At 41.9% G+C, this 13,843-nt stretch overlaps 1 protein-coding gene across 11 annotated transcripts in view; it reads left to right on the forward strand.

Moving 5' to 3' along the window:
• The window catches only part of UBE3B (ubiquitin protein ligase E3B), a 53,677-nt gene that overhangs the window by 13,855 nt on the left and 25,979 nt on the right, over positions 1–13,843 (forward strand). For all 11 annotated transcript variants that reach the window (XR_005057560.2, XR_012125442.1, XM_037004327.2 and 8 more), the window contains 5 exons: positions 6,978–7,083; positions 7,378–7,498; positions 8,494–8,671; positions 10,197–10,360; positions 11,528–11,695. Coding sequence is in view for 9 of the 11 variants with exons in the window: in XM_037004327.2 (XP_036860222.2) it covers positions 6,978–7,083; positions 7,378–7,498; positions 8,494–8,671; positions 10,197–10,360; positions 11,528–11,695 (737 nt within the window). In the remaining 2 variants the exon portion in view is untranslated. The remainder of the gene's footprint in view (positions 1–6,977; positions 7,084–7,377; positions 7,499–8,493; positions 8,672–10,196; positions 10,361–11,527; positions 11,696–13,843) is intronic.

Below are 13,843 nucleotides of genomic sequence, written 5' to 3' on the forward strand. Positions count from 1 at the left end.
ATGGTTGGATTTTTCCACTTCTTATGGCTGAGTAGTATTCCATTGTGTATATGTACCACATCTTCTTTATCCATTCATCTACAGATGGACATTTAGGTTGCTTCCAATTCTTGGCTATTGTAAATAGTGCTGCGATAAACATAGGAGTGCATCTGTCTTTCTCAAACTTGATTGCTGCGTTCTTAGGGTAAATTCCTAGGAGTGGAATTCCTGGGTCAAATGGTAGGTCTGTTTTGAGCATTTTGATGCACCTCCATACTGCTTTCCACAATGGTTGAACTAATTTACATTCCCACCAGCAGTGTAGGAGGGTTCCCCTTTCTCCACAGCCTCGCCAACATTTGTTGTTGTTTGTCTTTTGGATGGCAGCTATCCTTACTGGTGTGAGGTGATACCTCATTGTAGTTTTAATTTGCATTTCTCTGATAATTAGCGATGTGGAGCATCTTTTCATGTGTCTCTTGGCCATCTGTATTTCTTTTTTGGAGAACTGTCTGTTCAGTTCCTCTGCCCATTTTTTAATTGGGTTATTTGTTTTTTGTTTGTTGAGGCGTGTGAGCTCTTTATATATTCTGGACGTCAAGCCTTTATCAGATCTGTCATTTTCAAATATATTCTCCCATACTGTAGGGTTCCTTTTTGTTCTATTGATGGTGTCTTTCGCTGTACAGAAGCTTTTCAGCTTAATGTAGTCCCACTTGCTCATTTTTGCTGTTGTTTTCCTTGCCCGGGGAGATATGTTCAAGAAGAGATCACTCATGTTTATGTCTAAGAGGTTTTTGCCTATGTTTTTTTCCAAGAGTTTAATGGTTTCGTGACTTACATTCAGGTCTTTGATCCATTTTGAGTTTACCTTTGTATATGGGGTTAGACAATGGTCCAGTTTCATTCTCCTACATGTAGCTGTCCAGTTTTGCCAGCACCATCTGTTGAAGAGACTGTCATTTTGCCATTGTATGTCCATGGCTCCTTTATCAAATATTAATTGACCATATATGTTTGGGTTAATTTCTGGGGTCTCTAATCTGTTCCACTGGTCTGTGGCTCTGTTCTTGTGCCAGTACCAAATTGTCTTGATTACTATGGCTTTGTAGTAGAGCTTGAAGTTGGGGAGTGAGATCCCCCCTACTTTATTCTTCTTTTTCAGGATTGCTTTGGCTATTCGGGGTCTTTGGTGTTTCCATATGAATTTTTGAATTATTTGTTCCAATTCATTGAAGAATGTTGCTGGTAATTTGAGAGGGATTGCATCAAATTTGTATATTGCTTTCGGCAGGATGGCCATTTTGACGATATTAATTCTTCCTAGCCATGAGCATGGGATGAGTTTCCATTTATTAGTGTCCCCTTTAATTTCTCTTAAGAGTGACTTGTAGTTTTCAGAGTATAAGTCTTTCACTTCCTTGGTTAGGTTTATTCCTAGGTATTTTATTCTTTTTGATGCAATGGTGAATGGAATTGTTTTCCTGATTTCTCTTTCTATTGATTCGTTGTTAGTGTATAGGAAAGCTACAGATTTCTGTGTGTTGATTTTGTATCCTGCAACTTTGCTGTATTCCGATATCAGTTCTAGTAGTTTTGGAGTGGAGTCTTTAGGGTTTTTTATGTACAGTATCATATCATCTGCAAATAGTGACAGTTTAACTTCTTCTTTACCAATCTGGATTCCTTGTATTTCTTTGTTTTGTCTGATTGCCGTGGCTAGGACCTCCAGTACTATGTTAAATAACAGTGGGGAGAGTGGGCATCCCTGTCTGGTTCCCGATCTCAGTGGAAATGCTTTCAGCTTCTCGCTGTTCAGTATAATGCTGGCCGTGGGTTTATCATATATGGCCTTTATTATGTTGAGGTACTTGCCCTCTATTCCCATTTTGCTGAGAGTTTTTATCATGAATGGATGTTGAATTTTGTCAAATGCTTTTTCAGCATCTATGGAGATGATCATGTGGTTTTTGTCTTTCTTTTTGTTGATGTGGTGGATGATGTTGATGGATTTTCGAATGTTGTACCATCCTTGCATCCCTGGGATGAACCCCACTTGGTCATGGTGTATGATCCTTTTGATATACTGTTGAATTCTGTTTGCTAATATTTTATTGAGTATTTTTGCATCTACGTTCATCAGGGATATTGGTCTGTAATTTTCTTTTTTGGTGGGGTCTTTGCCTGGTTTTGGTATTAGGGTGATGTTGGCTTCATAGAATGAGTTTGGGAGTATTCCCTCTTCTTCTATTTTGTGGAACACTTTAAGGAGAATGGGTATTATGTCTTCTCTGTGTGTCTGATAAAATTCCGAGGTAAATCCGTCCGGCCCCGGGGTTTTGTTCTTGGGTAGTTTTTTGATTACTGTTTCAATTTCTTTGCTTGTAATTGGTTTGTTTAACTTTTGTGTTTCTTCCTTGGTCAGTCTTGGGAGGTTGTATTTTTCTAGGAAGTTGTCCATTTCTTCTAGGTTTTCCAGCTTGTTGGCATATAGGTTTTCATAGTAGTCTTTAATAATTCTTTGTATTTCTGTGGAGTCTGTCGTGATTTTTCCATTCTCATTTCTGATTATGTTGATTTGTGTTGACTCTCTTTTTCTCTTAATAAGTTGGGCTAGAGGCTTATCTATTTTGTTTATTTTCTCAAAGAACCAGCTCTTGGTTTCGTTGATTTTTGCTATTGTTTTATTCTTCTCAATTTTGTTTATTTCTTCTCTGATCTTTATTATGTCCCTCCTTCTGCTGACTTTAGGCCTCATTTGTTCTTCTTTTTCCAGTTTTAATAATTGTGATGTTAGACTATTCATTTGGGATTGTTCTTCCTTCTTCAAGTGTGCCTGGATTGCTATATACTTTCCTCTTAAGACTGCTTTCGCTGCATCCCACAGAAGTTGGGGCTTAGTGTTGTTGTTGTCATTTGTTTCTATATATTCCTTGATCTCTATTTTGATTTGTTCATTGATCCATTGATTATTTAGTAGCATGTTGTTAAGCCTCCATGTGTTTGTGAGCCTTTTTGTTTTCTTTGTAGAATTTATTTCTACTTTCATACCTTTGTGGTCTGAAAAATTGGTTGGTAGAATTTCAATATTGTGGAATTTACTGAGGCTCTTTTTGTGAGCTAGTATGTGGTCTATTCTAGAGAATGTTCCATGTGCACTTGAGAAGAATGTATATCCTGTTGCTTTTGGATGTAAAGTTCTATAGATGTCTATTAGGTCCATCTGTTCTAGTGTGTTGTTCAGTGCCTGTGTGTCTTTACTTATTTTCTGCCCGGTGGATCTATCCTTTGGGGTGAGTGGTGTGTTGAAGTCTCCTACAATGAATGCATTGCAGTCTATTTCCCTCTTTAGTTCTGTTAGTATTTGCTTCACATATGCTGGTGCTCCTGTATTGGGTGCATATATATTTAGAATGGTTATATCCTCTTGTTGGACTAAGCCCTTTATCATTATGTAGTGGCCTTCTTTATCTCTTGTTACTTTCTTTGTTTTGAAGTCTATTTTGTCTGATATTAGTACTGCAACCCCTGCTTTCTTCTCACTGTTGTTTGCCTGAAATATGTTTTTCCATCCCTTGACTTTTAGTCTATGCTTATCTTTGGGTTTAAGGTGAGTTTCTTGTAAGCAGCATATAGATGGGTCTTGCTTTTTTATCCATTCTATTACTCTATGTCTTTTGATTGGTGCATTAAGTCCATTTACATTTAGGGTGACTATTGAAAGATATGTACTTATTGCCATTGCAGGCTTTAGATTCGTGGTTACCAAAGGTTCAAGGTTAGCTTCTTTAGTATCTTACTGCCTAACTTAGCTCGCTTATTGAGCTGTTATATACACTGTCTGGAGAGTCTTTTCTTCTCTCCCTTCTTATTCCTCCTCCTCCCTTCTTCATATGTTGTGTGTTTTGTTCTGTGCTCTTTTTAGGGGTGCTCCCATCTAGAGCAGTCCCTGTAGGATGCCCTGTAGAGGTGGTTTGTGGGAAGCAAATTCCCTCAGCTTTTGCTTGTCTGGGAATTGTTTGATCCCACCATCATATTTAAATGATAGTCGTGCTGGATACAGTATCCTTGGTTCAAGGCCCTTCTGTTTCATTGCATTAAGTATATCATGCCATTCTCTTCTGGCCTGTAGGGTTTCTGTTGAGAAGTCTGATGTTAGCCTGATTGGTTTTCCTTTATAGGTGACCTTTTTCTCTCTAGCTGCCTTTAAAACTCTTTCCTTGTCCTTGATCCTTGCCATTTTAATTATTATGTGTCTTGGTGTTGTCCTCCTTGGATCCTTTCTGTTGGGGGTTCTGTATAATTCCATGGTCTGTTCGATTATTTCCTCCCCCAGTTTGGGGAAGTTTTCAGCAATTATTTCTTCAAAGACCCTTTCTATCCCTTTTCCTCTTTCTTCCTCTTCTGGTATCCCTATAATACGAATGTTTTTCCTTTTGTATTGGTCACATATTTCTCTTAGTGTTGTTTCATTCCTGGAGATCCTTTTATCTCTCTCTATGTCAGCTTCTATACGTTCCTGTTCTCTGGCTTCTATTCCTTCAATGGCCTCTTGCATCTTATCCATTCTGCTTATAAATCCTTCCAGGGATTGTTTCACTTCTGTGATCTCTTTCCTGACATCTGTGATCTCCTTCCGGACTTCATCCCACTGCTCTTGCATTTTTCTCTGCATCTCATCCCACTGCTCTTGCATTTTTCTCTGCATCTCATCCCATTGCTCTTGCATTTTTTTCTGCATCTCTGTCAGCATGTTCATGATTTTTATTTTGAATTCTTTTTCAGGAGGACTAGTTAGGTCTGTCTCCTTCTCAGGTGTTGTCTCTGTGATCTTTGTCTGCCTGTAGTTTTGCCTTTTCATGGTGATAGAGATAGTCTGCAGAGCTGGTACAAGTGACCGCTGGAAGAGCTTCCCTTCTTGTTGGTTTGTAGCCTTTTCCTGGGAGAATAGCGACCTCTAGTGGCTTGTGCTGGGCAGCTGTGCGCAGACAGGGCTTCTGCTTCCTGCCCAGTTGCTTTGGGGTTTATCTCCACTGTTGCTGTGGGCTTGGCCTGGCTGGGGCTGTTCCTCCAAAATGGTGGAGCCCCGTTAGAGGGGGAGCAGCCAGGAGACTATTTATCTCCGTAAGGGGCCTCTGTGCTCCCTGCTGCCCAGGGGGTTAGAGTGCCCAGAGATCCCCAGATTCCCTGCTTCTGGTCTAAGTGACCTGTCCTGCCCCTTTAAGATTTCCAAAAAGCACTCCCCTTCGCAAGGCGCTGGGTTCTTGCAGGTGTGGATGTGGTCTGGATGTTGTCCTGTGTCCTGTGGTCTCTATTTTAGGAAGATTTTTCTTTGTTATATTTTCATAGCTCTATGTGTTTTTGGGAGGAGATTTCCACTGCTCTACTCACGCCGCCATCTTGGCTCCCGCCTCAGGAACTTTTTTAAAAAGAAGGTATTCAGTGGTTTTTGTTCTACAGGGATGTATTACTTATAGTCTGCAAAATTGTAAATGATGTATTTAGACAGGATCACCAACTCCTATAATACAAATAGTTAATATTGATGGGCTGCATGTTGTTTTAAGACTTACACTCACATTAACTGACTCACCACCACATTCTCTTATCTCCATGTTATAGATGAGGAAGGAAGGCTCAGAGAGGTTGAATCACTTGCCCTTGATCACACAGCAGGGAGTGGCAGGGCCAGGAATTAAACCCAGGCTGTCTGAGTCTGGAGCCCATACTCTTTCTTCCTTATTCTTTATACTTGCCTCCCATATTGGGCACATTTTTATGTTCTAAGAACAATATATATTTCTTGAATTAGTAGCACATGGGAACCTTCCCAAACTCACCCTGCATTTACTATCTGGGCTGTTTTTGCCCATGTGCAGGTACTGCTGGTCCTGCTTTCTGTCGCTCCCTGTGTGCCTGTGTGATTTGCAATTCCCTGATAGCTAATTATCTTAACCATCTTGTCGTGTGTTTGTTAACCATTTGTGTATCTTTCTTTGGAGAAATGTCTATTTAGATTCTTTGCCCATTTTTCAGTTGGGTTATTCATCCTTTATTATTGAGTTGTATGCATTCTTGATCTGAATAAAAGCCCCTTTTCAAATATTTCCTCTCATTCTGTGGGTTGTCTTTTCACATTCTTGATGGTGTCTTTTGAAGCACAAAGTTTTAAATTTTAATTGTGATTTTGGTGTCATATCTAAGAATCACTGCCTAACCCAAAGATTTACTCTTGTATTTTCCTGTAAGAGTTTTGTAGTTTTAATTATAAACCCAGCATTTAGGTCTGTGATCCATTTTGAGCTATTTTTTTATATGGTATGAGGTAGGGGTCATTATCTTTAATGATGTTTATCTCTCTTTCTCATTGTGGAAGTAATACATGCTTTTTGTAGACATCTGGATAAAACAAAAATGTAAGATAGAAAAAATGTTTCTCAGGATTCTACAACCAGAGATATATTAACATTTTTTCTACTTGTCTTCCTGGTCTTTTTTATACTTTTATAATTATGTGTTTATATATACATATTTATATTAACATCATAATATATTTGTAGTAATTGTGTAATTGCAGTATGAGTTATTGGCGAGTTATACCACATAGTAAACACACCTGGGTAAGCACCATCCCCATTGAGAACTAGAACAGTACCACCACTCTAGAAGCCCCACTTTTTCTCTCCCCCAGTCACTACCCCCTCCTTCCTTTCCCATGTATGTAATTTCTTATTCTGCTTTTTTAAGTTTGCTGTAACAAGAGTATTTTCTCATGTTAGTAAAACTTCAGAACTGATTTTTCATAGCTGCATCATATAAGTGTAATGTCCTTGACTCAACCACCCCCATAGTGAATGTCCCCATTTCCAGCCATTAGTTTTCCTAGAAGTCCTGTGAAGCATCATTTCAAGGGATTTGAGGCATTGGTAGGGTTGTTCTTCCACTCCCGGTTCACATGCAAACCTATCTGAATAAGGTGATCTGTCTGTCTCTAGACCTGTGATTGCTGCACAGTTTTCAGACAATCTGATTCGTCCATTCCTCATCCACATCATGTCTGTGCCTGCTCTTGTGACTCATCTCAGCATCGTAACCCCTGAGGTAAGTGGGTTCCGTGAATTACCCCCACGTCCATTTTTGCTTTTCTTCTTGGAAATTAGAAAGTAAAATGTTTTCTGTGTTAATTTCCACCTCTTCTCATATTTTTTCTCAGTAGCCACTGCAGACACTCATGTTAGTAGCCCAAAGAAACAGGTTTTCGTTTATGTTCATTGTCTTCTTGGCGTTTGGTAACACATTTCCCAGCCAGCGGGTGAACAGCAGGTGATGAAGTTCATGTTCTAGCAGGAATGCTTCCTGTCAGTTTCCACTTTAATGGTCTGCAATTGTTTGCAGCGTCTCACTGTTTTAGAATCTCATGACATGCTTCGTAAATTCATCACATTTTTAAGAGATGAAGCTCGATGCCGTGACGTTTGTGAAAGTTTAGAAGGATGCCATACGCTTTGTCTGATGGGTAAGTATCTATTGCTGGGATCTGACTGTGTGCTGGGCAGCAGGAAAAGCCCAGGTGTTTTGTTTTTCACCACTCTGGAGAGCACGAGCTTTTTTTAGTAACAGTTGGAAACTCTCACAGTGAGACATGTAATCAGATGGACAGTTAAAATAGACGTGTAAAATTGAAAATTACATGGCAAGTATATCAACCTGGCAAACTAGTTGAGTGACTATAAATGAATGTGAAATTTCAGTCCTTAGCTTCCTGGCAGCTAAGGGAAAAATGAAAGTGTGATGAATTGCCCTGGTAATTCCCATTTCAATAGAGAAGGGAGGTGTGCTGAGTGGAGCTTAGCTCAGAGTAGGACCTGCATCATATGTTTAACAACATTTTCATTGTAGATGAAGAAAGGGTTTGTGGATAGAAGCATTTGAGAACAGCAGTGATACATAATTCTCATTGCCTAATAAGAAATTTATCTCACAAAGAAGAAGGTTCTTGGGCCTAATTTTAAGTGTATATTAAGAGTCCTCACACAGCCATATTAAATAACTGGTGAACATTGAATAACAGTGATTTCCCCGGACATTCAGATATTCTTCAAAAGGTCATTTCTTATGTGAACCCTTGATTTTAAAATCCTAGTGTTAAAATATTAAAGTGTTATACTAACTAAATATCTAATACCCCTGTGTGCTGGACATTTTACATGTTACTTCATATAATCCTCACATCAAGAATGGGGATCACTATTCCATTCTTACAGATGAGGAAACAGATTGTAGAGATGGGCTGAGGGTCACATATCTCATCTGTGGCAGAGCTAGGATCTGAAGCCAGGTCGGCCTGTTTCTTAGCCCTGCTCTACACTGATGGCACTGACAGGTGCTTCTCTGCGTGGAATTTCTTCCTGCACATAGATGTATCTGCTTGAGCCACAGGCAGAGGGCGGCGCTGAGAAGTGGCAAAGCGTGCCTGCCCGGGCCCGCGCGCTCAGCCTTCTCTCTTTGTAGGCAACCTCCTGCACTTGGGCTCCCTCCGCCCCAGCATGTTGGAGGAGGAGACGGATGGGTTTGTGGGTTTGCTCACCCAGATGCTGGGCTACTGTCAGAAGTATGTGTCCCAGAAGAAATCCAACCTGACGCACTGGCACCCTGTCCTTGGCTGGTTCTCCCAACCCGTGGACTATGGGTGAGTCCCAGGGCAAATCGCTGTCTTTCTTGTCTCCTCCCACCATCTCCCCGCTCTTTCTTTTTCCAATTCCTGTTGTTTTATTGCAAAAATAATATATATTCATTGTATAAAATATAGATAAGATCTAAAGAAAATAAAACCTACCCCATAATGCTAGTACATAAAGACAACCTGCGTGAGCATCCTTTTGGTCTTTTCCTTAATTGTAAATATCAATCATTTTTTTCACAAAAATGAAATCACATTTTGTATTTCATTCTCATTCAGTAAATTCTGAACACTATCCATTAATATTATCTTCATCACTGTCATTTTTGGTGATCACCTAGATTGCCATATTTTGGAGATACTAAAATAAAATATGATTTAAAGGGACTAGTAAGTTTCCTCAGATCTTTTTTAAGAGGTGGAACATAAAAAAATTTAAATTACAAACTTGAAAATATTAAAAACACAAGGCTAGAAGAGAGATCTAAGTAAGGTGGCAGCACAAGTTTGAAAACAAAACATGTGCCCTGGGCTGAGAGGAAGGAGGTATGGGAGCTCAGGCGGCTGTGGAGCCCAGCTGTTTTCCTGTTCAGGCATCTGCCTGGAACCCGGGGGACATCCTTGCCAGCTGCCCTTGAAGCAAGAAAGTCAGGGCCAGGGAATGCAGTCCCCGGATTTTCTCCCTTTTCCTCCTACCTGAGTGACATCCAGTGAAAAAGACTGCCAGCTGATGACCTGCCCCAGTGTGACACCCTAGCCCGAGGAGAGCAGAACGGGAGGGATGCTGGGAGGCGGGTAGAGCAGGGAGCACAACAGTGGGCAGCCTGGTCTCAGCTCCCGTGCTCCTCCAAGGGGCCTTGGACAAGTCGCTTTACCCCACTTCCCTCACCTGAAACTTGGGGATAATTGTTGCAGTGCCTCTGACAGGGTTGTCTCATAGGACTGAATGAGACCATGTATGTAAAGGGGCTGTTACCACGGTGATGCTGGAAGACGGCAGCCTTTACGGTGTCTCAAGCGGGTCTCAGGAGTGTGAGTCTGACGCTGGGGGTGCAGCGTGGAGTGGAGAAAGGAGCACCCGAAGGCAGGGGGACTCACAGGAGGCTTGTGAGTCAAGATCTGTGGGTCAGGCCTGCAGGCTGGCTGTGAAGAAGAGGGCAGCACAGCATACATCAGATAGCTTTTGTCCACCAGGTAGTAAATGAGATAGAATTAGGATGAAGAACAGATAGAGAGTGTGTGGGAGGTGACGGACATGTGCGGGCCTGGGGACCTGGGGAGAGCAGCAATGGTGTTGGACACACAGGAATCCTGGGTGGAGCGACAGAAAAGGTAAGGAGGTCAATGCCTTACACATCTAGACCCTTCATGGCAATTTATGGATCCCACTTTCCTTTTATATCATTGTATTTACCATGCTGAGTGGCAGGCCCTAGCTACCCCTCCACATGGAAGGCCATTAGGGAGCTGAGTGGGCCTTCTCTAGGCATCCATCAGGAAGAACTGACATGCCTGCTCTCTCACTCTCTCCCAGCCTTAATGAGTCAATGCCCTTGGTCACCAGACAGCTGCAGTTCCTCTGGGGGGTGCCTCTGATCCGAATCTTCTTCAGTGACATCCTGAGCAAGAAGCTGCTAGAGAACCAGGAGCCAGCCCCCGTGCAGCCAGCACCCCCGCAGAACGTGCTTCCCATGAAGAGTGAGTGACTGGAACAGGCCTGACCCCCGTGGCTCTGCTTGGCCCAAGTGCAGCTCCTGGTTGTTCATGTGCTATCTCCTCTCTGTTTGTGTGATACTCTGACTTCTCCCATGAAGATGTTAAGACTATTTAAGTCAAGCTTACATTTACCAAAACAGGAAATCCTCAGGAATAGAAAACAAGCACAGGGAAATATAAATAGGTGAACAAGATCAAGGTCATGTATAGGGAAGAACGTCTGCAGATAGATGAGGCCTGCTCTGGTCATCTCTGAACTTCATTTGGCTCTGAATTTCTAGTAGCCAGAAGGAAAAGGGATTTGTTGACCTTGTCATATTCCTCATTAATGGGAAGATGGATGGAGACCTACTCCTTTAGGGGAAGTAGAGCTTTTTCTGAGTTCCTAATCATAAAAGAAATCTCCCAGATGGGGCTTCTTATATAGGGGACACTGGGTCACTGCCCAGCTACCACCTCAGCAGTGTCCCTATTGCAGAGTTAGTCATAGGTCCCACAGAAAGGTCCTTGTTGCTTACTCTGATAAAGGTTAAGGAAATGCCCCTAGTACATACTTCATGGAGTTACCTGCCCATGGCAGATTTCCAGGTCAGAGGGGCTTTTCTTCTGCCACCTAGTATGTTGCAAAGCTCTGTCTTATAGCCGTTAGTAATCACAGGCTCAGTGTAACTTCAGCAGGATATAAATGGGAAGGTCTAAATCTCAGGCTGAGTATAAACCAAACCGAATTATCAGTACCAGAGGTTGGCAACCCCTGCTTCCCTCTAAAAGCACAGAAAATTGGGAATCATCCAGGCCCCCACCTTTTCCCCTCTTCCCCTAATACAGTCCTTGGAATTTTTACCTTTGTGGGTTCTGAAGTTAAGTGGTACAGCAAAAGACTGCCCTGTGAGACTTGAATATGACTAGCTGCTTCTGAGTAATTTTTTGATATTTCGAAGAAGTCTTTGGGTTCCCCTAAAAACCTATTTTTCATGCTTTTCTAAGTTATCCCAAAGAGATGACTTAGAATCATCTTGACTTGAATCAAAGCAGAAGTCCCACTGTCTGGTTCTGACTGTAAATTGGAGCTTTATTAAAATGCTCTTTGCAGGGTGGAATCTGGCAGATGGCTGAACTTCTGCTCACACTTTCTTCTCTCCACACCAGATCTCCTAAAGCGTGCGTTTCAGAAGTCTGCATCAGTTCGGAATATACTCAGGCCTGTTGGGGGTAAACGTGTTGACTCTGCGGAGGTGCAGAAAGTTTGCAACATCTGTGTTCTCTACCAGACCTCGCTGACAACTCTAACCCAGATCCGGCTGCAGATACTCACAGGTTTGGAGCCTGAGTGTTCTTCCATCTTTCACATTTGGCAGACAGTTTTTCTTAGAAAAAGTTGATTTTCTTCTGGCTTCCTTGACTCAGAGAGTAGATTTTGAAGAAGGGTGTTTTTGAGTTGTGCTTCTTAGAGGTTGGCACACCTCAGTTAGGTAGCTCAAACTAATCCCAGGCCTCTTAATCCCACAATCCACAGAAAACCACCTGTGCCTGAGTGTGTGTGTGTGTGTGTGTGTGTGTGTGTGTGTGTGTATATATTTAGATTGAAATATACAGTTTTATCCTTCCCTTTCCATTAATCACTTTAGAAGCATTTCATCCTGTTAAAAACTCCTCAGAAACCTCATTTTTATTGGTTGCATGATAACTCACCACATGGATATGCCTGCCATTTTCATTTTTAGCTGAGCAAGGGTGAAAGCGCCTCTGATCACAAAACTCTGGCGTCAGGGGCTCTAAGTTGCGGAGCAGGAGTTGTTAGTGTGAAGTGGTATTAAGAGGACAGGTATATAAGCCATAAAGCTGTTTACTACACAAAGGAGTAACTTCTTTGTTGCCTTTCACATTTTTTTATTAAGGTATTGTTGATATACAATCTTACGAAGGTTTCACATGAGCAACATTATGGTTATTATCAAGTCCCCCCGCCAACACCCCAATGTAGTCACTGTCCATCAGCATAGTAAGATGCTATGGAGTCACTACCTGTCATCTCTGAACCTTTCACATTTTTTAAAGATCCTAAATTGCCATTTCTTCTCTCTTTCCCATTTATTTATTCATCTTCAATCATTTATAGAGCACCTATGTATGCGAGGCACTGAGGATACAGAGGTGGATAAGACAGCCGAGGTGGCTGTTCCCAAAAGGATTATATTCTAGGGGTGGGGAGACCAGTCATAAGCAAGGGAAACATATATTTAATGTAATGATGGGCGCTGTAACAAGGGAAATAAAGAGGGGCAGTGATGGCTTGGACTAGAGCAGGTGCTGCAGCCTCAGCATTGTTGACATTCTAGGCCAGATAATTCATTGTGGAAGCTGTCTATGCATTGCAAGGTGTTTCACAGCCCCGCAGATGCCAGGAGCACCTTTCCCGGAGTTGTGACAACCACATATGTCTCTAAATGTTGCCAAATGTCCCTAGGGGGCAAAATCACCCCTGTTTGAGAACCACTGGACTGGTGCAGTGATGGGCATAGAAGCGGGAGGAGTTCTGATATGTTTTAGAGGTTGTGTCTACAGGTCTTACTCGTAGATTGGATTTGTGGGAGTGAAAACTAAAGTTTCAGAAATAATGCCAGATGTGTGCTGACATTTGCTGAGCTGGGGATGACCATCTGGGGTTGGGAGGTGGAGAATTCTGTTTGGCTGTGGTGAGTGTAAGGTGCCTGCCAGACTTGCAGGCTGATGCGTGTACTCATGAGTAAGGGGATGGTATGTAAGTCCTGGGCTTAGGGCACATTCCCCAGGAAAGTGCAGAAGGGGAAGAGAAGGGGCACCCTAGTACTCAAGGTGAGGGTTTTCGAAGCACATTGAGTGAGATAATTTTGAGGTTATGGCTTATGTTCATTTTTTTAAGGGGACCACAAATTTACGCATTCCCCCCTCCCTTGTCCTAATGAGAGAATCCAAAAAGAAGTTTTTGGCTCCCTTCTGTCTAAGTTGCCCCAGTGCAGCCCCCCTTAAATCCATGTAGGATGCTTAAATGAGTATCTCCATCCACACTCTGATGCCGTCCACAGAATGTGAAGGTAGTGGCTTTCCTTTGTTCAGTGAGAGTTTATCTGTGATTGCCACAATATAACTACTTGTTCTTTTATTTTTAACTACTCTTAAATTGTGAGCTTTCTGCATTTTCTAATCACATCCTGCCAGCCTCGAATCTGTGGGGTCATACCTTTCGGGATAATGACTAAATGGGCATTACATTGGTCTCCTTTACAGTTCCTTCAGCTCACCCTCTAAGCATCCATAGTTGATTGAGTCTGCTGTCCTATCTCCGCTCCTGCCCCAGGCTAATCTATCTTCCCCAAACAGTTCTTTGCTCCAAGTTAAGTAATTCAGAGTGTCCTATAAAATGAGAGATAGTAGAAGAACTCAAATGTAAGCTAAAATATGAGGAATAATTGGAAGACACACCTT

Source organism: Manis javanica, chromosome 15 (genome assembly GCF_040802235.1).
Source record: "Manis javanica isolate MJ-LG chromosome 15, MJ_LKY, whole genome shotgun sequence".
NCBI classification, from domain to species: domain Eukaryota; kingdom Metazoa; phylum Chordata; class Mammalia; order Pholidota; family Manidae; genus Manis; species Manis javanica.